Source organism: Python bivittatus, unplaced genomic scaffold (genome assembly GCF_059951505.1).
Source record: "Python bivittatus isolate LINGU-HERP-01145 unplaced genomic scaffold, Pbiv_v1 ctg000440_np1212, whole genome shotgun sequence".
Classification (NCBI taxonomy): Eukaryota; Metazoa; Chordata; class Lepidosauria; order Squamata; family Pythonidae; genus Python; species Python bivittatus.
This window is the reverse complement of record NW_028277063.1, coordinates 1,932,515-1,957,834: the sequence shown is the minus strand read 5'-3', so window position 1 is coordinate 1,957,834 and position 25,320 is coordinate 1,932,515. Positions and strand designations below refer to the sequence as shown.

At 42.1% G+C, this 25,320-nt stretch overlaps 4 protein-coding genes across 5 annotated transcripts in view; 2 read left to right on the top strand and 2 right to left on the bottom strand.

The window, feature by feature from the left end:
* The first annotated feature begins 695 nt into the window (after nt 1–695).
* LOC103063515 (uncharacterized) lies at nt 696–7,309 on the top strand. Its single transcript, XM_007432226.4, has 7 exons — nt 696–1,649; nt 3,251–3,332; nt 4,187–4,210; nt 4,402–4,464; nt 4,986–5,250; nt 5,894–6,044; nt 6,597–7,309. Exons 1-7 carry the CDS (start codon nt 1,110–1,112, stop codon nt 7,008–7,010), a joined length of 1,539 nt encoding a protein of 512 aa, XP_007432288.2. The 5' UTR covers nt 696–1,109; the 3' UTR covers nt 7,011–7,309.
* Nucleotides 7,310–7,736: 427 nt separating this feature from the next.
* Nucleotides 7,737–19,101, bottom strand: THOC6 (THO complex subunit 6). Its single transcript, XM_007432225.4, has 13 exons — nt 18,966–19,101; nt 14,873–14,988; nt 14,704–14,768; nt 14,298–14,401; nt 14,148–14,185; nt 14,002–14,050; nt 13,837–13,908; nt 11,317–11,419; nt 10,473–10,522; nt 10,172–10,234; nt 9,805–9,915; nt 9,097–9,225; nt 7,737–8,327 (listed from the first exon to the last, which is right to left on the bottom strand). The coding sequence occupies exons 2-13, from the start codon at nt 14,986–14,988 to the stop codon at nt 8,244–8,246; spliced, it is 984 nt and encodes a 327-aa protein (XP_007432287.1). The 5' UTR covers nt 18,966–19,101; the 3' UTR covers nt 7,737–8,243.
* On the top strand, nt 18,689–23,952 carry HCFC1R1 (host cell factor C1 regulator 1). 2 transcript variants are annotated; one of them, XM_088142607.1, is made up of 7 exons: nt 18,689–18,837; nt 18,997–19,148; nt 21,223–21,416; nt 22,185–22,235; nt 22,758–22,922; nt 23,020–23,196; nt 23,288–23,952. In XM_088142607.1, exons 2-7 carry the CDS (start codon nt 19,116–19,118, stop codon nt 23,430–23,432), a joined length of 765 nt encoding a protein of 254 aa, XP_087998733.1. In that variant the 5' UTR covers nt 18,689–18,837; nt 18,997–19,115; the 3' UTR covers nt 23,433–23,952. The 2 variants fall into 2 exon arrangements, with proteins under 2 accessions (XP_087998733.1, XP_007432286.1); XM_007432224.4 differs by lacking the exon at nt 18,997–19,148 and having other exon boundaries at nt 18,693–18,837.
* LOC103062306 (ras-related protein Rab-35-like) overlaps nt 23,945–25,320 on the bottom strand; it is a 14,630-nt gene continuing 13,254 nt past the window's right edge. Inside the window, exon 6 of the mRNA XM_007432220.4 lies at nt 23,945–25,307. Within this exon, the coding sequence (XP_007432282.1) occupies nt 25,179–25,307 (129 nt within the window). The 3' untranslated portion in view covers nt 23,945–25,178. The remainder of the gene's footprint in view (nt 25,308–25,320) is intronic.

Below are 25,320 nucleotides of genomic sequence, written 5' to 3'. Positions count from 1 at the left end.
GATAGATGATAGATAGAAGATAGATAGATAGATAGATAGATAGATAGATAGATAGATAGGGCAAGTTTTTTCACCAAAAACTGCACCGTCCTCTTGCATTTTGGCAATTAATCCTGTTAAAAAAGGTAGTTTGGTTTTTAAATAGGACAACACTTTTAGAGGGATGGCCTAACCCAGAACCCTTTCCTCCGTACTCGGAAGCCAAATCAGCAAGTATTCATTCAGGAGGCAAGTGATTAATTTTGCTTTTGCAAACAAAACTCCAGACCTGGGCTGCAAATATCCCATAAGCACTTTGTGTGTGTGTGTGTGTGTGTGTGTGTGCACGCGCTGGGGAATTCTGGGAGTTGAAGTCCACCCATCTTAAAGTTGCTAAGGTTGAGAAACACTGTTCTAGAGCAATGCCTTAACTCCTACACCAAACTGGCTCTCTCTGGTAGCCACCAGAGGGCAGCAAAGATGGAGGTATCTGTATCCCTTGACTGTCTTCTATTGGTTGCCTGTAATATGGTTGCCGAGGCCTGGTAGCCCCACCCCACTGAGTCTGGTCAGAGCAGTTTCTCAGGTTTGGCGACTTTAAGATGTGTGGACTTCAACTCCCAGAATTCCAGGGGCATTTCTAGGTAGGGATCGTTTTGCATGCTGGAAGTCCTGCTTTCCATTCTGGAACTTAATTCCTGCCTCCTACTTCTCAAATGCCCATTATTAAGATCTCAGGTTGTATTATAATTGCTCAGAGTTTGCCTGAAGAATCCCCTTGCAGTAACGTGAACCAGAAAGTAAAAAGAGCTTAAAACTCCCCTCTCTCCCTCTTCCTTGCAGGAGCAAGATTGGGAAAATCTCCAATCATGGTTTGATGTATTTGTTTTTTCATCTCCCAACTTTAAGAAGCAGCAAAGACCTGTACTGTGAGGGTTAATGCTCTTCTGTTTTGCTTATCGCCTGCGGGAAGAAATCCACTTTACGGTCATGCTCCCTCTTCCTTCCGCCAAGTACAAAAGTCGCAAAGAGTGAATCATCCGATCCGAAAGCAACTCTGAAATGAAAAGCGAAAGCTGAGAGGGACCGAGGGCTTCAGAGGAGGAAGGAGAATTGAGGAAGGGCTCAAAATGAGCAAGGCAGATCCAAGCGGGCAGGAGAGAATCCTGCAGCAGTTCCATGCAGACAGAGTTTTCCTTTCGGGGAACAAGGAATGGCTCGTGCAGAAGAACTTCTTTGTCGTGAAAAGCATGGTGGAGAAAATGGTGAAATGGGCCTATGAATCCAGCAGTGGGTTATACCCCTTGGACCCCATCCCCGTGGGCAGCTACAAGGAAGGGTTGCACCTTCAAGTGGAGGGCACGTCCAACGATTTTGACTTCCTCATCCCGGTACGGTATAACTCCAAGTTGGTGCTCAGGAGCAGATGCGTCCCCAAGGAGTCCCCCAGCAGTCCCACCCACAAGCTGCCCACCTACATCTTTCGCCACAAAGGATTCCGTGATGATCCTGACAAAGGGCTGCCGGTCTTTCGCCAGGGCACCAAAGTGTTGGTAGACGTTGAGGATGTGGCCGAGACAGATGTGGACATCTATTGTGATAAGCCCAAATCGCAATTGGAGGAAGAGGAGGAGGATGACATTGAGTATGGTAAATTGGAAATGTGCCAGGTAGGTGTCAACATAATGGCCAGAAGCAGTGTTTCTCAACCTTGGTGACTTTAAGACGTGTGGACTTCAACTCCCAGAATTCCCCAGCCAGCCATGCTGGCTGGGGAATTCTGGGAGTTGAAGTCCACACGTCTTAAAGTCGCCAAGGTTGAGAAATACTGGCCAGAAGGGAGGGTGGTGCACGCTGTGCTGAAATCTGGAACACATTTGCTGGAGAAATGTCTCTCCCTGAAAAGAGGCCTTTATTTTTCTGCCCTGTTCTCAGGATGCTTGTGAATTTCTTTCAAATTCCTCTCGGTAGTATTTTTGTGTTTCTTGTGGAAGGTGATGGACGTTTTTATGATACTCCTTTCTATCACTCTGCCAATTCCCTGGCTGCCCACATTTCCCTAATCTAATCAAATTTTAAGAGAAGCTGAGTGCAAGAAACTTGCAGGATTGCTTATGCAGATATTGAGGTAACATGTATGCCTTTCCTTCATGGAAGGAAGCCATTTCCACGTAGATCAAGGTTGGGCAAATGTTTCTTATGTCAAGGTCTGTATTTGCTTGTCCTATATGCAGTCTGGGAGGCTGAAACAAGGCTCAGGTAGGACCAGAACCAAATGATGAAAACTCACCTATTTTTAACCTGAGGACATGTTTTATTTCTGTTGTTCTTCTCTTTGAAAGAGCAGGAGCTGATAGTTCCAACTAGAAGTTTGAAAAGATCTTTTGTGTAAAGATTTTGAGATTAGGCCCATAGCCAGATTTTCTCTTTCTCTTTCTTTCTTTCTTTCTTTCTTTCTTTCTTTCTTTCTTTCTTTCTTTCTTTCTTTCTTTCTTTCTTTTTCTTTCTCTCTCTCTCTCTCTTTCTTTCTCTTTCTTTTCTTTCTCTCTCTCTCTCTCTCTTTCTTTGTCCTTCCTTCCTCCCTCCCTCCCTATCATCTATTAAACAAATTTATGTAGCCACCTGTCTACCAAAAGAAACTCTGGGCAGAGAACAAATTAAAATACATTAAAAACAGCAATTTAAAATAATAAACTGCATTGAGGCCCCAGTAAAAGCTCGCATCCACCCACCAACCACCCTGTGTCGGCTCTGTAACGATTGGGGGAAAAGTCGGGTCTTTACGACTTTCCTGAAGGCCAAGAGGGTTGGGGCCATCCGTATCTGTGGGACAGGCTGTTCCATGAGGCAGGCGCCATGGCAGAGAAGGCACGCTTCCAAGGCCCCACCAGGTGACACTGCTTCACCAAGGGCAGAAACCACTGGGGATAAGTGGCCCCGCAAGTAATCTAGCCCCATGCCATGTGGGTGGTAAAGGTGACAACCAGCACCTTGAATTGCACCCAAAATCCTACTGGGAGCCAGCGCAGCTCAAGCAGCTGTTGTGCTATATGGAGGTGCCAAGGTGCACCCACTACTGTCCATGCTGCATCATTGTGAAATTGTTGAGTTTGATCGTCATGGCAAACCACCATCCTATGTGAAAGTGTCAAAATTAAGAGCTTATCATTGACATCCCCAACAGGAGAGATTGAGGGTGCCCTTCCCTATTTTTTTCTTTTCAGTTTGGTGTGTGGAATCTGGCAACCCTCTTTGCTTATCTTTTTGTTAGGAGAGTCTCGGCTGGCATAATCTGGATCCAGAACAGATCCTGAAGGACTTTCATCAATATGTAGGGATTGCCTTGAATCCAGGTATGCTGTTTCAGAAGAATTAGCTAGTGTAATGGGAATTCAGTGCAGAGATAGGCAACTGTTTTGGACTGGACATATTTAGAATAAGAGAGTACGTCATGAATGCTAAAAAAAAATGGGATGGACCTTATGGCTTCACAAAATAATTTCTTTAGTGGGTTGTGGCTATTTACTGCGGCTATTCAGTTAGCAGAAAGGACCTGATAGGGAAGGTCTGTGGAACCTTCAACCTACCCGTCTTTCTTTTGGAGATGGGCAGACTTGCAAACTATAACCCTGCACTATCAACCACTTCATTGTTCAGAGATATGTCATCCAGATACATCTTTGTGAATAAAGGTGATGCTAGAAGCTAGCATTTTGCAATGTGTCAAGCACCCTATTTGTCTTTGAAATAAAATAGTTTTAGAAAAGTAAAGCCAGATGTGGCCTGGTTGGTTTATACTTTCATTAAGGCCAATCAAAATAGTAGAGAGGAGCATGCAAGTTCTTCATCGGGCCAGATGTTACAAAAAATGTTGTTTGTGAGTAAAACTTAGCGACTCCTAGCCAGGCAGTTTTTTAGATGCTTTTAGTGTGTGAATAGTCAAATTCTCTTCCAAAGACATCAACCTGCCAGCTTTGTTCTCAAAATAATAGCTGTTGTTATTATTTTTAAAATGCATACACTACCCAACTCCCAACAACCCTGAGATAGAAAGTTAACAGGCTTCTCACTGTATCAAGATACCATATAAAGTTGTACCTGCTGGGATGAAGGTTGATCTGTTCCCCAGGTCTTAAACGGGATTGTTCTTGAAATCCACGACAGATTCTCCTTGACTTTCTTCTATTTCTCTTTCCCACCTCCCTAGAGTACACCCATCCTCGACAAAATGGTAAGTCCAGAAAGTATAAAATGTAAATATTTTTCTTTTGGGAGAAAATGCTTGAGGGATTGGATTGGGCTTCACTTGTCCTATGGCTAGTTTACAGGGTTTTAAAAACAAAAGCAATGACTACAGATTATAAAACCGTAAAACTAAACTGCATTCCTTAAATTTATACTGGATTCCTCCTCAACCGTTAGATCCTGTTTTCCAACGTCGGCTTTTCCCCTCCCGAGTACCCAGCATACATAACAGGATGAGAGGTGAGCTGATTTTTTTTTTTTATTGCCCATTTCTTCAAATAGGAAACATTCAGCATGAGCAGATACAACATCTTTGTTGTCCTTTCAGTTGCTGGTCTATAAAAATTAGCTGGCCACAGATTAACAAATTTTAAAATTATCTTAGAAACCCTGCATGGCAAGAAATGAGCCTTCGCAGAAATGAATCCGATTATGATTAGAAGCAGACTCTTCCAGTAGAAGGAATGCCTTGTAATATCCCCAAGACTTTCATTTTTTTCTGACTTTGAATTTCAAATGAGTTCAGTTCCATTCCCACTGTTGGCATCTTTACTTCCTATTCAGTTAGCCTTTAGATCTGCTATTGTTTTTACTAGTTTTTCCCCCCACTGTGCAATGCAGTAATGGTTATAACTCAGGGCTGTGCACTGCTTTGGGTACTCACCCAAAGAAAGGCAATGATGAAATTACAAGTAGGTAAGTGATTCTTCCTCTCTGCAAATGAATACCCAGGATATGGCTTCCCTCTGACGCATTTCTAGAGAACATCAAATTGGAGATGTTGGATTTGAGTGGTCCAGCCATCCAGTTGGCTTTCGACGAAGGGAACGAAATTGTCCCAGTGAAGCTGGTGCCCGCCATTCGGGGGGTAATGAAGTTCTCCAATGAATGGATAAGGGAAGATCTCAACCACCTTTCTGACTGGTGGGACGGTGACCTGAGCAACGAAAAGAAAAGCTTCTTCCGGAAGGTAGAAGCTGTTATGGAAGTGGGGCCAGAGCTCATCCCTAAGGAAGGATTCTGGAGGTACAAACAACCTACTCAAGTTGGCCAGAGGGATGGGGTGGCCGAGGCTAAGGCAGCGCAACAAGAGTTTGCTTGAAGCACCACAGGATGCCAGGCAGTGATGCAAAATAGATGGGGCCACATTACACATCTGAACAGGGCCAGGATTCTCCACTGGAGCCTCAGATTGCTCGTGTGTGTCTTAAAACAAAAAAAAGTTTTAAGTATTCGTTTGCCAAACATTTGCATCTTTGCTTTTAATCCAGTTCTTGAACCCTCATCTAAGGAGGCTATGCCCATGCATCTCCCTAAATGAAAGGATGGCCACGCTCCTTGATTCACTGGAAAGCCTCCTCTGAGAAGCCCTGCCTTTCTGCCGCTCTCTAGTTGCTAGCAATTCCCATCACATCCAGGCAACCCATCTACTTTGAACAGTTCCAAAAAAGATGCTTCCTACTGCAAAGAGAGGCCAATCTAGTGCCTATCTGGAAGCAGCTGCATCTTCCCCAGGGCCCCACTTTTTAATTTTTTCTGCCCAAGTTAAGAAAGAAGGCAAGCTGCAAACTTATGATACATAGAAAGCTTGAGCTGGGAACATACTTCTAAAGCTCCTGCTTGCACAAGTATTGCAGTATTCCTAACCACCCTTTTCCCCCGGTTCTAGGCTGTCTTTCAGCTGTGCCGAGGCTATGATCCTTGAGGAAGTTGATGCCGATGGAGGACAGAGGCGGGCAGCTTTACGACTGCTTAAATTTGTTAACAAGACTAGATGGACCCCAGAGTATGGCAAAATCTTGACTTCCTATCATCTTAAGGTGAATCTGCTGAACTAACTGCATGCTAGGCCAGATTAAGCCCCCACCTCGCCCCCATAAAGATACAATGAAATTCCCCATATAGTCATTTATTGTCCTTTCAGTATGCTCCCGTCCAAACCCTTATTAGGCATGTTGATTATCTTCACTGGTGTACTTGTATAAATGTACACACAAACTCATTTCTAACCCACACGGGAGCATCTAAAATTGTGTAGCGATTACTGATAGCTGTAAAAAAAAAAAAAACTTCCCTTCTGCAGTCACCTTTCCCTCCCTGCTGCCTTGGTATGTGTGTGTGATAGAAGCAGCTTTACAAGACTTAGTCCCAACAGCATCAATTGCCAACTTCTACTTTCATAATCTCGTAGCTCCTCCTCACTCCACTCTGCAAAAAAGCCATTGCACTGCCCAAATTTCTTTCCTCCTGCTTCTTGTTGACCTAAACCTAGGAACATGGAGATTGACCACACCCTTGGACATCATGAAGCCTGAACCTCCAAAGTCAACGTAAGATCTAAGATGCACTCTGTTGCTTTTCCTCTCTTGCAGACCATTTTGCTGTGGTGCTGTGAGATCTATTACCACAAAGAACACTGGGAGACTCTGCTGTCCTCTCTAGAGACTCTCGTGGGGCTGCTAAAGCACACCCTGGCCAAGAAAAACCTTCCTCATTATTTCCTCCAGTCTCTCAATCTCTTCAACAAACACTACAAAATCAGCAACAGCACCTACTGGCCCTTAGCCTTGGAGGTCCTCTGCTACGAGGTGTCAGCCATGTTGGCAGATGCCACGGCCTACCTTGTGCCGGGCCATGAATCGCCAGACTGCTTGGTCAACAAAGACCATGAAGAGAAAGCCGCAGCTCTCCAGGAGTTCAAAGAAAGGCATCAGGAAGAACTGAAAGAGCTCAAGAGAATGGAAGATGAATGTATGTATGAGGAAGTGGAAATTACTGAAGAATAAACCCTGCTGAGCTTTCTTAGGGAACAAGCTGGCTTCTGCTGCTATAAAACTTGGCTTTGGTCCCAGGCCTGGGGTTAATTATGGTTAGGGGTTGTGGGGGTGTTCAGCCTGGTTTGATTTGTGTCATTTTTAGATTGTCTTAGCCTGGGCTGTCAGTATGGTTTTAGGTTTTATCTGTTTTTATGGATTTTTTTTTTTTTTGGTTTTGTATGCCACCCAGAGTCCGTTGGAGTTGGACAGCTGTAATAAATTTAAATAATAAAAAATAAACTTTTCCTCCATTTCAAGGAATTCTGTTTCCATTGCAAAGTAAGTTCCAGTCTTCATGATCGCAGAGGAAAGAGGCTGAAACTGTATATGTAAATTCTGGCAGAAGATCCAAGAAGGGCTTCAAACCCAAGAGTTTTATATCCTGAACATCTTCCTCTCTTGGCTGTTCTCTCCCCACCTTCCACTGCTGGTCCCAGATGAGAGCCAGTATGGTAAGGTAGCAAGAGCAGAGGAAGGCTACATATGACCCCCCCAGCATCCAGCTGGTAGCCCCAAGGCAGCCCAAGGCCAGACTGCCAAACTCGTAGTGGCAAAACGGCCAATTTTCAAGAGTAAGATTTGTGGAATTTCCAAACACACCTCTCTAGTAAGGGTGGAAGTGGGAGCGGGAAGCTGTCTGGAGGCCTCTTAACTTCTACATTTTGCTGCCAAATTCCGGCAGTGTGATTTCAGCTGTTTGGGGGGGGGGGGGAATCTGTGCAGTTTTTTAAAGGTATGAACTGAAGTAATTAAGAAGAAATTGTAAGAAAGTTCCCATTACCATTCCCACCCTTAAAAAGCCAACAGACAGACAGATCAGAATACTTGTTGAAATACTTGTGAAAATAAAAAGGAAACCATAGATGAAAATACGTTTAAGTGTTAAAAAACGGGCGGTGATTGTTTCCATGTATTCATGAATAGATTCAACAGTCCAGTCCTGTGGTGAAACATGCAGATCAATAGTAGAATTAGGACGTCCACTTTCAGAAAATATAGGTGATTTTCAATTCCTTTCATTCACTTTCATATTAAGGAATCCTGTGTAAGGTGCCTGTTTTTCGAGTTTCTTTCACAGCCTAGTGGGGGAGCAACCCCCTCGTAGGCAACAGCACTTGCTTCTCAGAAAGGAGATGTTCCCTATGATACCAGATTTGAAACTAAACGAAACCAAGATTATTTACAAAGGTAAAAAAGTACATGTTAGGTAAAAGTTAGAGAAAAGGCTCGATATCCAAAGTTGGTGAAGACGTCGATGCAGTGGCTGCTTCCAGCTGCTGTCAACACCTGAAGGGGGAGAAAGAGATTTTGGGGATGGGTTTACATCAGTGTTGTCCAAACTTGGCCACTTTAGGATGAGTGGACTTCAACTCCCAGAATTCCCCAGCCAGCATGGCTGGCTGGGGAATTCTGGGAGTTGAAGTCCACTCATCTTAAAGTGGCCAAGTTTGGACAACACTGGTTTACATGATGTGCTGAACCACAGACTAGTTAGCCACACTCTAGCTTAGTGCTTTGCGCACTGCTATGTTTCAAAATGTAGCTGACTTGAGCTTGTAACATTTCCAGAATGGTCCCAGCAGCTGTTGGACCTCAAAACATTTTCTACTCAACTGCTGTGGAATCTTCTGCCCCAGGAAACATGCCTGACTCCATTTCTCAACAGTCTAACAGCTTAAAGGTCAACTAAAATTTCTCCTCCTTTCAGCTTGGTTCTACAGCTGTTTTTGGTTTTCTATCACTGTATTTATTAGCTGATTTGGAAACTCCCTTTATGGGACAGGAGGTTGGATACAAACACTATGATGAAGAAATCTAAACGTCCTCCAGGTTGTTACCTAGATCTGAGTTTCTTCAAATCAAAGACCCAAGTACTGGCGTCAGCCTGCTTCCTTCCCAAAATTAAAAAAAAAAAAATCTTCTCCCTTCTCCCATAGCTCTTGGCCCCTTTCTTATATTAGGCCACACCTACCCAATTTGAGCTCCACCCCATTCATCCAATTTTACAGGCCACAACATCTATTCAGCCTCATCCTGCTCCCAATCTAGGAGGTACCTTATGCTCTGCAGAGTGTTCATTGATGGAAATGGAGTGAACGCAACGTGGGATGCAAGGAATTTGGGCCTTCACTTCCCCACTGATCTGTAAATGATTAATGGTTGGGCTGTGGCCAGCAGAGAGAATCTGTGAAAGATAAGAAAAAGATGGATGCTTAATGAGACGGATCAGGAAGTACTTAAAAAAAACAATTTCAGTACAGTTAAACAGTAGTCATCTTAAGTCCCCAATAACAGATACAGCAGGCCTCTCTGATATGTAATCTTTGGGGGAATTCCTGTTCTCTGCACTGCAGTTTACAAACCTCCTCGTGCACCAGACTTGTGAAACGATCCCCTCTCTATGGTATGCAAGAGCAAGATGTTTTAGGTGTCTTTTAGAAACCCACTTTTTACATTGGTCATTTCCAGCCCTAAATTCCCAGTAACTTTTTTTTTTAAATGCTGACTTTTACTGGATTTCTAAACCATTTGGATATATTTGTTGAGAGGTTTAGCAGTGTTTCTCTCTCTCAGACACATACACAGAGCTTTATAAAGAATAAAGGGAGAGGAGAAGCATCAGAATAATAATAATGGTTAAATAAAGAGCCAAAAAAGCAGCAAAGCAACAACAACAATTAAGATATAAGAATAAGCAAGGAAGCCAACAAGGTGTGGGGGGGGGAGCTGTGCAGGTTCCAAAGTCCAGGGATGAAAGACTCACCAGATCTTGGTAGAACATAGCTTGCTGCTGGCACTGAGGCAAGGGAAATACAGTGGTGGGTGTCACTGACCGTAGGTGCCAAAGAGTGAGTGCTGGGCCCCCGCCACACACCTGTGACAGGAAAAACAAAAAGCCTTATTTCAGAGCATTCTTTCCCCAACCTGTCCCCTCCACATGCGTTGAGCTACAACTCTCAGTCCACAAGCCAATCACCCATTTCGGAATAAATGGGAGAGAGAGCAGGGGCTTCAAAGGAAGAGAGCTAGTCCAGGAATAATGAAAGCGCCATCAATGAGCCAAACAACTGGGGCACCCTTGCCTGATGCATCTCAAGAGATGTAAATCACCGAGGAGCTGAGGGACTCACCATCCAGTCAGAGTCAGTTGCCAAACAGCTGATCCACTTCCCATTCTGAGGGCGGCTGCATTCCTAAAGGAGTTAAGGAGAGTTTTAGAGGAAAACTGCTGACAGAAGAGTTAAGGAGTAGTTAGACTCACAGTACTAAAAACCGACCTCTGGATAAGTCCTCCTAGAACAGACCCACTGAAATCAGTGAGATTTACATTCATAATTTTAAAAAAACCTATGGGAAACCTAGAAAAAGGGTAAGGAGCACAGAAATCTTATGCATTCTGAGTTTTGGGGGAAGAGGTTAAGATGAAAATACCTCATATTTGTGGACTTCAATGGATTGGACGTGACCTCCTGTACGTAAATCTGAAAAATAGATTAAAAGAAAAAAAACCCAGTCCTTTTTTCTGATTTGAAACCACAGCATCCTTCAGATGTGTTGAGCTGCCCAGCATTCACTGCATTCCCCTTGCAACTGGAAGGCAGCAGGTTAGGGGCTGAAATGAAAAGAACACCAAATAGACTAGAAATGTACAGTCCTTCAGATTCTGCTGATCTCTCCCAGCAGGATCAGCCAATACAGCCTACAGTGAGGGATCCTGGGAGCTGTAGTTGGAAATCCATAGCATCTGGATTTAAAGGTCATCCTAGGAAGCCTTATCTGTCTGCATTCTGGCCAAACCAGACTCCGGTAGTTTTGCATATAGAGCCTGTTCCACAACAGTAGGGCCAACATGGATAAGGTCCTGCCTTGACAGGACCCAGATACAACTTTGCCTTAGAGGTGAAAGGAAGGAATGCAGCTTAGTGATATGGCACATGCTTTACAGGCAGAAGTCTCAGATCAATCTCTCACATCTTCAGCCAGAAATCCCAGAGATCTGCTACTAATCATGCAGCACGAGCTAGGTGGACTATTGATGAATTTCATATAAGGCACATATATTATGCTCCCGTAGGACAGCTTGTCAGATTCGTGGAAGAACTCCCAGAATTCCCTAGCCAGTATGGCCACTGCCGAGAATTCTGGGAATTGGAGTTCACATATCCAAAGGACACTACATTTAGCTAAAGGCTGTTAGACCTTTTACAGAGGCAGGGGGGCACACATGAGAGGAAGGGAGAGCCAGAGTCTGACACAGGAGACCGTAAACCCTTACCCCAAAGACGCACAGTGCCATCTTCACTTCCTGACAGGCACTCTCGGAGCTGCTCCCGAAGGGCCAAACAGTGGATATAATCCGTGTGGCCCTGAAATTCACGCTGGGGGAGAGAGAGAGAAGGCAAAGTGACTTCATGTCTACCTATCTATATATGGGTGTTCCACTAATGGTCCATGCAAATCAGCCTTCTAACTGGTCAACAGTGGAAGAGACAGAGGGCACCAGAGGGCTCACAGTTAGGCTTGCTATTCACTCCTAACAAAAGAGAGTATGTCTCTGACCTACACTATTCCCAAAATTCTCAGTGAATTCTAAGAGCTGTGGTTCCAATACATCTGGAAGGACACTAGGCTGAAGAATGAGCAGGATCTTTAAGGCTGTTGAGCTACCTGTTTATTAGATCCATGCCCCTCCTGGTTAGGTAAGGCCTCCCAGGAGGTGACATATAGTTGGATCCAAGCTGCAGTGAATTCATCCTTGAGAGAGGAGGTGGTGTGCCTTCTCCTCAAGAAGCCATTGCTGGACCCAAAGTTTCTGGACGGTTTTTGTCCAGTCTCCAACCTTCCCTTCCCGGACAAGGTTGTTGAGAAGCGGTCAGACTATGGATAGCATGGATATTTGTGGTATGATAAAGTTAAAGTTAATGTGGACTTTAAAAATCACTATATTAGAAGATCTCTATTAAAAGTTTGGAATAAATGTAGACCATTTTTATGCCCTAAGATGCCGATGTGGACCTCTATACAAGAAGCTTTCTATAGAACTGAAACAAGAGATAAAGATAAATGGATGAGATACCAAGACTTATTAGAAAACGAACAAGGAGAATACAAAATTAAATCAAAAGAACAATTGGTTTTAGAAGGATATACCTTTCAATGGCTTTCCTATATGCAATACAAAGAAAAATTTAAAATTGATAAAAAAAGAATTTGGATTTGAACAGAATAAATCAGAATTTGAAATCCAATTATGTGAAACAGATGAAAATTTAATAGCAAAAATGTATAAATTATTGTTGAGAGAAGAAATGGTTGAAGAACAAGTTAAAGAATGCATGATTAAATGGGCAAAAAATATTGGTCATAATATACATATGCAGCAATGGGAAAATATGTGGTCTAAAGGATTAAAATTTACTTAATGTTATACCTTGAAAGAAAATTTCTATAAAATGATGTATCGATGGTATATGACACCCCAAAGACTATCAAAGATGTATGGGACAATTTCCAGCATTTGTTGGAAATGTAACCAACAAGAGGGGTCATTTTACCATCTGTGGTGGACATGTAAAATTGCAAAGAAATTTTGGATTCAAATACAAATGCTGATGCAGAGCATACTACAAATACAGATTCCATTTAAACCAGAATTATTTCTGTTGGGGATAATGGACTTTCAAATAGGAAAACATCTTATTAGAATTACTCAATACATGATTACCGCAGCAAGACTTCTTTATGCATAATTTTGGAAAACCCAGACACTACCAACAATACAAGAATGGTTGTTAAAACTGATGGAAATGGCAGAAAATGATAAACTGACTTGCTTATTAAAAGAAAATGCAAAATAACTATTACCTTAAAGAATGGAAACCATTGATGGACTATTTGCAGAATGCAGGTGGGGTGAAGCTTATATGGGGATTTGAAGATTAGATTATAAATGTAATGGGATATATTTAGACAAAGAATTATTCCTATTTAATGTATTAAAACTAGCACTTATGATAGCCTTATTATTTCTAAGACCAGAGACAGATTGGAAGTTATCTATTTTTCATATCTTTTCTTCTTTTACTTTACTTTACTTCACTTTTTCTTTTCCTTTTCTTTATATTTTGTATTTCAAATTTTCTTTTTCATTTCTAACTTCTAAATATGTATCTTTAAAATCTCAATAAAATATTATAAAAAAAAAAAAGAGAGAGAAGCGGTCAGACTACAGCTTCAGAGGACCATGGAACAAGTGGATAATCTGGACCTGTTGAAGGCAGGTTTCAGGCCAGGCATAGTAGCAGACAGCACTGATTGTGTTTGTTGACGATGGAACTGGTTACTTTTCATAAAACTCATAGCCATGTTTCACCAGTCATTATGGAAGAAAACTGAAGATAATTCCAGATCTATGGAATTCAACTTCTGGGATCCTCAGCAACAGCCCTGAAAGTGAAGGACGTATATTGGAAAGCTCCTAGGTTGAGAAAAATGGCACTGGAAGTTTAGAAAGTGAGAAAATGGGAAAATACTTAGGGGGGAGTACTCAAAATAGATGCACCAAGTGTGGTAATCACATTTATTTAGAATGTGTCTCTGTGCGTTTTTAATGCAAAAAAAAAAAAAAAATTACCACCAAATCTGGCCAGATAGTCCTGAGCAGCTGGTTGAATTACTGGCATTTATCCAGATCTTTTTGAAAACAACCAAATGAGAAAAGGCTGTTTGAGAAAATCAAAAAGCCCCATCATACCTAGGACACCTCCATTTATTTCCCCACACCCTGAGGACTCACAGTAAAGGCTCCAGTCTCCAGATCCATCATGTGAATGACACAATCACCTCCAGCCATCAGAAGACTATTATCCTGGAGAAGATGGGGGAGAACGGAAAGAATGTGGGCCTGAAGAAGTCTCCCGAGCTGTGTTGACCCATCTCCCAGATTGCCCAGTGGCCATACCTTCAGATTCAGCTGCAGGCTGTTGATTTCTGGCACTTCAAGTCTACTTCTGAAGAGAAAAGGAAAGGCAAGCCTTCAATCTCTACACGTGCATGGGCAGGAAAAAATAATGGTGACAAAAACAAAAGAGCAAAACTGGGCTTTACCCATAAGGTGGCCTCCTACTCCAAGCTTCTTTGCAACTCTAAAATGGAAGCCAAGGAAAGGCATCTTAAGAATAACAGAGCAATCAGAAAACCCACAGCCAGGTTAGGGTGAAGAGGTGTAGGAAGGTGGTGGGAAGAACCCACTCATACCTTTTTCACAATCTCACTCCAGTTCCAGGCCTTGACCTCTCCATTGCCAGCACTTAACAACTGCCGATCGGTGGAAACCATGGCGTAGATAGCTCCATTGTGGGCTATGGAAAGAAGAAGGATGTTTCAGGATGGTGGGACATGCCTTCTGGGGAATCTTCAGCTTAACCAAATAAACTCAGGGAAGCACCCACACTGATGCCACATGGAGGATTCCTCCCGGTACTTTTTTTCTCAGTACCAGGTTCCATAAACACCATTAAAAAATATGATGCCTGGGTGAGGGACAGGCTTGCTCAACCATGCTGTCTGCTGACTCTTGAGCATGAAAGAACAAGCCAGATTACTATAGACAAAGCTAAGGCACCTCTGAGTTTTCTGTGCTCACCAGACCACAGTCACCAACCTGCAAAGGACACCACAGGCTTCTTGCTCTCCTCCTTGGCTTCTGAACTTAATGCTGATGAAAGGCTGTCCAAGAAGAAACAGTGGAGGGAAGTGAAACACAAAGGTGGTCTTGTTTTTTTAAAAAATAAAAACAAAAGCACATTCAGTGATAAGCCACCTCCAAATACCTGAATATGGCAATTTCTCCATAGTTGTTTCCAGCTGCTAAGTATTTGCCACAAGGTGAAATGCTTTGTGTGTATATGGTCATGTGCAAGAGCTCAAGAGATCGTTGAATGTCCATCTGGCAAAAGATGCAAAGGGGAAAACAAATTCAAAAAGAACTGTCTTGCTAAAGCAGAGGTCCACCTAGGCTGCACCCAGAGTTGTTCTTTGTGGGTATCCTTCTGTTAAGTACCAATCAGCCTCTCTAGGTACAAATGAACCACTAAATAGGAGGTCTAACCCTGATTCTTTTGAGACCGACACACAGTGCTGTGCAGAAAAATTGTCCTGTGTTTCCCCCTACCAGTTCTCCTTCAGTGTGATGAAAGAATTCCGTCCCCACATTCATTTTAAGGAATAAGAGAACTTCAGTGAATACTCATGGGTGGAAGGGAGGGTGTTCTTACACTTGTACAACTTGGCCAAGGCGCGCTCATGCGTGTGTGTGTATGACCTGTCTTTCACTGTGCAATTGCCTTTCCAGCCTTCTACAGCCCACAATGTCCCCTGTGCCTCGATGAAACCCCAAAGAAAGACATCATGAGGAAACACCACCCAATGGGTTTCTACAGACTGGGAAGGCTCCAGAGTGAGGGAAAGAGATGTAACCAAAAAAAAAAAAAAATCAGCATTAGTTGCAGCATCATCCACAATGAAGTAAGCTATAAAACACCACCAAGGGAAATCTGAAATAAATTCACAAATTTCCTGAGATGGAGATAAAGTAGAAAAGCAAGAGCCTTTCCCACCATCCTTGTAAAGGCTTTTGTGGGGGGGCTTTTGAGAATTGCAAGGCCGTTCTCAGTACAGCAATAAATGGTGTTCATAGGTCAACTGAGAGCAGCTTTTCTAGTGGAGAGGAGATGTATCTACTACTGCATTCTTGCCTTTTGATGTGCTGATAAAGGCACACATTCTTTGCCAGCAAGGGGAGGGTGGGAAGGCAAAACAGCAGTATTTTTAAACTACAGTTGAGCCTAACAGATGGATCAACAGTCTCTGAAAGATGCTTGCTTGAGTTTTAGATAAAAGCTTGCCAATATTTGCACATTTCTTTATGAAAATGGGAAGAACTTAAATTTTGTTTTAAAAATAAATGGGGGAGAAAGGAAAATCAATAAACTAATTTATCCAGGGATCTGAAAGGCTTGGAGATTCAGCTTTCCAAAACCAGGGTTTGAATCCTTTTTGCTAACAAAGTCAGATCATGACCTCTTTTTGGCGAGCTTCCTCTTCTTTAATAGCTATATAGCACATCGGTGTAATGTTGGGAGTAGTAATAACTTTCAGATTTGGCCAGTATAGCTGGGAGGGAATTGTATGCACTTCAATCTTTATGTGAACCTACCATAATTCACACATTTCTTTGTAATGGTTTGGAAAAAAACTTGAGATCCAAAACATACTATAAGTTGGAAAGAAGCAAAACTGTTAGATGTAGTCATCATTCTTTCTGGTTGGCTATGTGGGTGCCACACCCGAATCTGGAATAATGCAGAGGCAAACAGATAACCTAAATGTTTGCACACATTATCCTCCTTTGCTTTCCTTGATATGTTCTACTTTTTCCCAGCTATCCTTCTGCTCGTATACATTATGGGTACATTTATATCACACAAATAATGTAAAATAACCTGCTGCAACACCCGATAGTTACAGCAGCTTCCAGTAACAAGCCGAGACATAAAGAAGTAGAGATACTGGAAGCCGCCATCCTCAGTCAATCTAACCAAGTGGGCTCTGAAAGATTTCAGGTCATAATTTTTCCAGCTATGCTGGAATGAACCTGGAAACTCCTACATGCAAAGCGTGTGCTCTACTATTATTCAGACAAAGGAGCAGGGAACTCATACAACAGTTTTACAAGAAGTACAAAATTATAAACTAATCATTTCTGCTAAGGGCATGATACACTGTTCTACACATGGTGGACTAGTTTGTACTTCAGTGAGGTATACAAGCAGGCTTATAATTATGATTTGGCAGGATACCATACCAGCCACCCTCTCTCCCACACATGGCTAAGGAATCTGATGCTTTTTCAACTCAGATCAGATCTTATTGTCCTTAGGAAATGTAAAAGGTTTGTAAGAATTGCTCAGCAAATACAATATAGTTTTAGATACTGAGAATGTGGTTTAAAAGAAATGTGCAACTTCAAACTAATATTAATTATTATTAACAAGTATCTCCAACTAAAGAGGCAGGCTGTATGACTTTACTTGCAGATGAAATCCTATTTATCACCATCCTGATGGATACTGAGGAGAAATCAGTTCTAAAATGGCAGTTCAACAAAACCCTGAACTGTGCTCTGAGATTATTTTTCCAACACTGCAGATCAGGTGGCGAAAAGACAGCGGCTCATGAGGATCCTGTAGCCAATTATTAAAGGCCTCATAATACAGAATGGTTGGCAGGGAAAAATGATACAAGCAGCCTGCATTACATGACCATTGCATGCAATAAGGGAAAGACAGATGACATGGGTGTTCAGGTGAGTAGCTCTTACGTGTTGGAGGGGAGCAGGATTGCCTCCAGCATCCATACACAAGTTTTGCACCAGGGGCTGCAGTTCTTGCCAGCAGGTGAGCTGACACAACATCCTGATATGGATATTTTTATACGGGCAGGGCTCGTATAAAATGTAAAGTCTTCCTAGAGCCTGGCTTGACCCCTGGTGACTTCATAAACATGCTTGCATAGTGCTCTTGGCAACAATACTGAAGTGGCTTGCCATTGCCTTCTCCGTTGTCCTGCCTTGTGAATGGCGAGCAAGGTGGGGACACCCTATTCATAACAAGGGGGCTGCCACCAAAAGGCATGCCTCCAGACCCTCCCTCTTTTCACTTCACCTGGAGAGATGACCCCCAGCAGCTCTTCTTGGGATGAATGCAGAGGATGGGCTGGCAGCAGGTCTCCACTTTAACACTACACTATCCTGCACGCTCACACTGACCAACAGATCCAGTTTCATTGGAAACAAACTGGATTCAATGCAAGCTGCAGTGAGCAATAAGTAGCAAGTATCCAAGTTTCACTGCATTGCTATTTCACTGCTGTTTGCTTTACTGCTACATTTGCTTCTAATTTTGTTGCAAGAGATATACTTTTGTCACCTCACATTTGATTTTATCACAAAGAGACTGGATATAAATATTTAAATAATAGGATTTTTAAAAAATCATGATTAAAACCACTGTTAAGAACAGACATAACTGGGTAAAATAGAAACCACACTGCAATAAAAATGAACTGCTTAAAGCAATGTTTCTCAACCTCAACAACTTTAAGATGGACTTCAACTCCCAGAATTCCCCAGTTACCATGCTGGGGAATTCTGGGAGTTGAAGTCCACATATCTTAAAGTTGCCGAGGTTGAGAAACACTGGCTTAAAGCTTACATGTGAATAACTAGGGAAGTGAGCCTTATTTTAAGTAAACATGAACAAGGTTGCACCAGCTAAATTGCTAATTTAATCGTTCCCTTCCAACTTTCCTTCCTAGCTCGAATTCAGTGCTCAGATGGTGGGAAACCTGCCTTGCATTTTAGCCTATTTAATCACTCAGCCTTCCCACAAGCCTTCACCTATGCTAAACTACAACTCCCATCTACCCCAGCCAGGCTGGTAAATCGCTGGCTGAATGAGCCCAACCTTTCCCATATTGGGAAAAGCGGACGGTAGGGGGCGCGAGTCAACAATTTAGAGTCGATCTCGATGGTTAAAAGTAGAACGACGAAAACGCAAAACTCAAAGAATGACGGGATTCCTTGTTTCAGCCGCCTGGTTATCAGGGAACTACACTTCCCACAATCCCTCACACTAAGCATCACTTCTCGTCACGTGACGATTGTGGCTCTTCTAGGTTTCCCGACTGGCTGTGGTGCACTATTGTGAGAACAGCGTGAAAAATAATCTTAAAGACGGTAAGAATTGTTTTTCTTTTTAAATTCTGCGATGGAATAGCGCATGCGCGTATCCTACCGCCCGGTCCGCATTCTAACCCCTCTTTCAATTCCCCGCCTCCCACCCGGCAGCGTGCGCGTGCACTGACCGTTACTAGCTGCTCATTTTCTTCTCCACAGCGCGCACGTGCAAAGGATCAACCGAGCACCCTACCCCACCCTCCGAGGTAGCCACGCCCCTTCCTGTGATCGTGGCCAGGTCCAGCCGCCAGTGGCAGGCCACTAGACCAGCGCAAGGCATGCTGGGATTCGAGTTTTTCTACTTGAACGCTGTAAGGCATCGGAGAACGCCCTAAAAATGGCTGTCAAAGAGCGCAAAGCCTGTTGGGGACCCGATTTTTTTGACAGCCTGTAGGCTGGGCGGGATCAGCAAAGCCAAACCCGGTCAAAGCGAGTTTCTTTTATCCTGGATGGGCCTGGCGAGCCCGGAGGGTCAAGGAAATCCCCTGTGATCCTTTTAATCCTTGATCCTCTGCAATAAAAAGTTGCGGGGTATTTTTAATGATGTTGGCTGTGCTTAGGAGTTGAATTGTTGAGAGCTCTGAAAATCAAGGCATTTATTTTGTGAAAAAAATACAGTCTCTGATGTGGCTCAATCTTACGTCAGAGCAAACATAGTTACAATGACCATATGTCCTTTACTTTAGAAACCTGTCCTTAGATTGATTTATTCCTCAAAAACTCACTTTTGTCCTTTATTTTTGTCGTTTAACTTTTACCGTACAAATGGTACCGCTTAATGCAAAGTCTTTCACATTCATTTGAGCAATATGGAAATTGAATTGTCTTTTTAAAATAAATGTATATATACTATTTGATTTCATATATTTTTATTAGAATGCGTGTTTTTGTAAAGTTTTTCTTGGTTTTGCTCTTGAATTTTCCTCTGTAAAGCAAAGCTATAAACTTTTTTTTTTATCCTTATGAACCTCTTTCAGATTTGCAGCTTTTTCAGATTTGTGTTTTATTTTTTTCCAAGAAAATATGGTCACTTCAACTTTGTGCACCTAAGCATGTTGCATTGTTTCGTATGCCCTCTGCTGCTATTAAAAAGGACAAGATACTTTTTAGCAGAGGTCAGCTCAGCTCCTGGCTTGTAGTTTTTTTGGGCCCAGTACTGTAAAGAAGTGCTTGCCATTGTCTTTTGGAATATTTTTTGAAATGCTCAGTCTAAGCAAAGCCTTGGGTTCCCTAGAAATCTCCCATCCAAATAGTACCCAGGTCTGATCCTACTAAATTTCTTTGAAATCAGCCAAATTCAGCTAAATGTTGCCACTTAAGCTGTCTTCTACAGAGAACTATCTAAATAAAAATGTGGCCAAAAACCTTTTTAAAAATGTTGTTTCCTAGGAGACATTTCTTGGAATTTTCTTACTCTGATTTTAATGTGAAAAGCAGTTACGGAACACCAGTTTTTACCTCACTATCATTCATCCTATAAAGTATACAATTTCTGAGGACTGTTGAGTTGTCCGTCCGTACTTAGTGAAACAAATTAATATTTTAATTAGTTGAAACTCCAGGTTTGCACATTACTTACCAAAGCTTCAAGCTGGCCTAAAACAGATGCTGCATTAATATAAAGGTTTTCCTTCATGATCAACACATCTTTTGTTTTTTCCTTTGAAACACTTTCCTAAATATTCTATGCAGTTCTCAAAAACTATTGGTCCAACATCCAATGATCCATTTACATAAAAATGTGGATTTCATCTTCTCAATTCTTGACATTCCAAAACACTTTTTTCAGGCCTTTTATGAAGCTGGAAGAACCATTCTTTCTGGTTGGAGGACCTGATATCAGTTTAAATTATAGTAGTACTGGGGTTAATTAAAGTTTGTAAAATTGATTGTTTACTGTGTTGTGGTTTCTGTTGTTGTCTGCTTCTACTGCACTTATGTAATCACATACCAAATAAAAATACAACTATTACTTTTGCGTGTATATGTGCCTTCAAATCAGTCTTAACTCCTGGTGACTACATGGACGAGGCTGTGCAGTTTTCATGGCAACATTTTTTGGAAGTAGTTTGCCATTGCTTTCTTTCTAGAGCTGAGTGAGAATGACTGGCCCAAAGTCCCCCAGCTGTATTTGTGCCTAAGGAAAGACTAGAACTAACAGTCTCCTGATTTCTAGGCAAATGCCTTTAACCACTATACATCACTGGCTCTTGTATGTTTAGTAATACATGTTCCTTTTCTACAGAGCATGATTAAAGTTAGGATCCTTCTACTCAGAAGTGCTCAGATTCAACATTACCCATTCACCCATTCAAGACACTCATAATCACATCTCTGTTGGAAAACAGGTTTTCTTTAACCTTTCTCTTTTGCTTTACCTCACAGATGAATCCTACAATAAGCCAAGAGTCGCCATCAGCTATTTCGTCTGGGCAATTTTTGCATTGCTCCATCTTGTCAAGGAATATGGGCTGTAGCCAAAGCATAATCCCAAGTTGGAAACACAATGTGGCATGCACAATTCCACGGATCAAGCCCAGACACAGATTGGTGAACTTCAGTGGTATACAAGGGTCTCGGTAATCATGTGCTGTGAGGCTCTCGGATAAAGATGATTCTGTTTATATCTAGATTTGGGATGGAGGAGAACTCATCCATCTGGCATTTATTCACAACATGGCCATGTGACCAGTGTTGAAGCATCTGAAATGATGTCAAGAGAGCAAAGCTGGAGTCACCTTTGTTGCATTCCAGATTTGCAGCTCAACTAGCCTTCCTTCAAAGGGGAAATGATGGAGGAAGCTGAGACAGAGAGGGCAACAGGAGGCTACCTATCAGCAGATTTATTTGGGGTATTTTATAGTATTTTTGAATAACCCCCTAATATGCTTTACTCCTGAAGAAAATCTGTTTGGCCACTAAGAGTCGACACCAGCCTAATGGGATATAATCAGTCTTTACAAAAACATTTAAAAAGCATCACTTAAACTGTAAAATTATTTACTGAAACTGAGCAGCACCCAGCAATTAAACCATAAAAGATTAAAAAGCTTGGGCAAGAGTTTTGTCTGCTGCTGAAATAACAAAGTGTGACAATAAGCAGATTGGCAAATATTTCAAAGATTCTGTACCTAAGCTGTGAGGGGCTTGGGAGTGAACACCTTGAGGTTGGACATGTGAAAGCACTATAGAAGTGATACCAAAGGAAGCTTTTGTGAACCTATAGCTTTGGGTTTTCAAGGGCATAAGGATCTGTTAGAATTTTTATTTTAAAGATATGTCAATGACACAAAAATAACTAAGGATGACGTTTAACTCCTTAATACAAGTCTCCCTTCTTTTTTAAGGTGCCGGTCAGTATCTCTTGCTTTCAAGCGACATCTGGAAAGCCAAGATCAGTAAGTGTGGAGGAAAATGAAAGCTATGGCTAAGGAGGCATTGACTAAAAAATGCTCCAATTCATTTTTGTATTCCATACTGTTGGGTTTACAAGATGGCTTGGTCTGGCAAAATTCAGATTTTTGTTCAGATGTAGATGTTATAGTTTTCCCAAGGTGCTGTATGTTTACAATGCGATCCAAGTGGTGGCCCAACAACCAAGCTCTCAACTAATAATTTGTAATTAAGCCTGCCCCTTCACATTGCTTCCTTTCACACTAGAACCTTCTTGTGCCGTCATGATGCAGACATTCATATTGAACGTTCCCCTGACAACATAACTGATGGCAAATGCTGTATAAAGGACCACCCTACCTTTTGGATGCCCTCGTTTGCAGCATTCCAAAGTGTTTCTAATAAAGTGCCACCTTCCATAAAGGGCTTGTTAATTTGACCATGGGGAGCTCAGCACTACTCAGTTCTAAGTAGGATTGGTTGTATTGGATAGGGTGTGAATTGTCCCTGCTTTCTGCACCTCACAGGGAACCCAGTTCCAAATATTTTCTGTCAGAGGAGAAGATGGCTGCCCGTTTTAACTCCCTTAGCCTGGACAACGACCACATCTACAGTTCTAATGGCTTCCCTGTTCACAGTGAAAACCCCAGGTGGCAGCAGGCGTATACACAGTTGAAAGAGCTACAGCAGAGGTACCAGAAACCGTGGCAGCTTTGTGCTTTTAAAAAAAGTGGGTTCAGGGAAGCAGAATATCATGACTTCAACACATAAAGGCATTCTCTGTCTCAGGCTGTCTCAAGATGGAGCAAGTGAAGAAACCAACTCTACCGAAGAAGACGAGCTGACCACTGTCATAGTAGATGGTGAATTTATGATGGGAGATTGCCCCATGCTGGCACCATCTTCCTTCACATTAGAAGGACTTGAAGGAAGCAGCATTGCCCCTGAAGAAATGTTTCTTTCTCTGTGAGTATTAACGAAGTAGGAAGGAAGGAAGGCATAACAAGGAAAGCAGATCAGTTGAACAATTAATCAGCTTCCTCCCTCATTTTCACAGGAATCCTTGTACAGAAGTTGTCCTGTGGAGCCCTCACGGTAACTCATTCTTGCATACCATCAGGACACTGATAGCTGCCCCATCTTCCCCATCTGTCCAGCCCCATCTAGAAGTGGTGGCAAGACAAGAGGAAATGGAAATATGAGTCATCCCCCATTCTACTTCCCTTTGAAGTCAAATTCAGTTCTTAGTCTGGCTGTCTTTCAACAAAAAGGACCTTTATCCAGCCAATGTAAACATTTTACTACAAATATTTTACACTACCATGGGGGCATTCATCGTTTTCAACCAGCTGCAATAATCTGATCCTGTCTCCTTCATCCACGTAATGTACATCTGCAACTACGTATGTCCAATATATATCTATTACTGTATTTTCTCTTTCAATAAGCAATCAGTGAATACTTCCTAGGACATTGTAATATACTTTTAAATAAGAGTTAAAATGGGCATTCTAACCACTTCTTTTATACTTTATTAGCCCAGAAGTCAGATTTTTAATATCCATCAAAGTTGTTTTTTTTTTGACATTTTGCTTCAGATAAAAAGACTCAATGCTTTTATACTGCCAAATACTGAGAGGAGCTGGCATTATGATTAACTCCTCCTATTGGCACCAAAGGAGTGGGTGTAACAGACAAATAAAAGCAGCAGAAGTGTTTTTATATCTAAATTTCTTTATTGAATAGTGGTGTATCCTTAACAAGTTTGATGCCATTAGCAGTGGGTTAAAACAAAATGTTTTAATTATCTACAGAGTTGGGTGTATATAAAATAATTAATGAAGCAAATATATTGCACAGAGGGTCCCAATGCTGAAAGGGAACAGAGTATCAGTCTGCAATACCCAAAGGTTGGGAATCCTAGGATGGCAACTATCAGCTGAATCCAGACATAATTTCATATTCCTATATTAAAGTTTATGCCTCCATTTCTTATTGTGTTCCTCAGTTTCTGGAGGTAGACTGGGCTGACTGAATTGTACCCCGATCATAGTTGCAAATACAAGGTGAGAAGGTTACAAAGTCCTTTTTCAAACCCAGCCCTACATTTGGGGCTATTTTCTCCAACATCTGGGTTGAAGGACAGGGCTAATGTAAAAGAGATGGAAAACTCTCCAATCCTAATAGGGGAGCAACATAGCTTGGTCCTAAACCATTCCTAAATAAAGTATTCAGAGCAAGCCTAGAGAGAGATGAGAAGGAAAACTCCCAGTACTATTAGCTGGGAAATTCTGACATGTTTTGCTGGATTTCTTCCACTTCTGCTTATTATTATGTAAACTGAGGCATAGCCACAGAGCCTGGAGGAACTTGCCTCCAAAACAATCATAATGCCCACCTTCTCCTTCACTCTGCATTGTTCTTCACATGACTTAAAACTGAATATTGGTTGTATTATGCAATAACAGCACCCAGCCATAATACCACAAGTGGAGAAATAAAATACAATGAGTGGGCAACATTGCAGAAAAGGGCTTTTTTCAGTTGTGGGGAGAAGGACAATATCCTTGAGCTCAGCTATGCCCCACATCCTCTTTCTTTATTCATCTTAATAATTTGTTTCAGTAGTCTTTTTTTTTTTTTTTTAATGCTGCTCGGTACTTCCCACCCACCCCCTTTCTGTAAGCACAATCTACCTCCCCAACCTACCATCAAGGGGGGACTATAGTGCTTCAACTGGTTTCTCTATCCCCACAACTCAACTTCCGGGGGGGGGAACAGAAGAGTGTAACTCCAGTGCTGTGAGGATTCATACAGGTTCTCCTGCCCCTCCAACCAACATCCAGAAGCCCCCTCCCCAACACCACATGAGCATGATTTTTACCCACCCAACTCCCCACAGTTCATTCCTCCTCCAAAAGGAAAGGGCATATACGAGGACTGGCCCTTCAGCAGCATTTCTTGACGGAAGGCTTCTTTTTGGGCTTGTTGATTTTGACAACCTCATTCTGCTGTTGCCGCCGTGCCAGGTTTTCCTGTTTTGTTCGGAGCACCATGGTCGTAATGGCATTGAACATCTACGCATGGAAT

Bases quoted from the DNA above. Each gene is read 5' to 3' on its own strand.
- THOC6 (XM_007432225.4), bottom strand. From the start codon at position 14,988: ATGGACATTCAACGATCTCTTGAGCTCTTGCACATGACCATATACACA. The intron at 14,769-14,872 runs GTATTTGGAGGT...CTTCTTGGACAG, and splicing joins GGAGAAATTGCCATATTCAG to CCTTTCATCAGCATTAAGTT. The intron at 9,226-9,804 runs GTGAGTCTTTCA...TATCTTTCACAG, and splicing joins CTATGTTCTACCAAGATCTG to ATTCTCTCTGCTGGCCACAG.
- HCFC1R1 (XM_088142607.1), top strand. From the start codon at position 19,116: ATGCTGGGATTCGAGTTTTTCTACTTGAACGCT. The intron at 21,417-22,184 runs GTAATCATGTGC...TTCTTTTTTAAG, and splicing joins AGTGGTATACAAGGGTCTCG to GTGCCGGTCAGTATCTCTTG. The intron at 23,197-23,287 runs GTGAGTATTAAC...TCATTTTCACAG, and splicing joins GAAGAAATGTTTCTTTCTCT to GAATCCTTGTACAGAAGTTG.
- LOC103063515 (XM_007432226.4), top strand. From the start codon at position 1,110: ATGAGCAAGGCAGATCCAAGCGGGCAGGAGAGAATCCTGCAGCAGTTC. The intron at 1,650-3,250 runs GTAGGTGTCAAC...TCTTTTTGTTAG, and splicing joins GTAAATTGGAAATGTGCCAG to GAGAGTCTCGGCTGGCATAA. The intron at 5,251-5,893 runs GTACAAACAACC...CCCCGGTTCTAG, and splicing joins CCTAAGGAAGGATTCTGGAG to GCTGTCTTTCAGCTGTGCCG.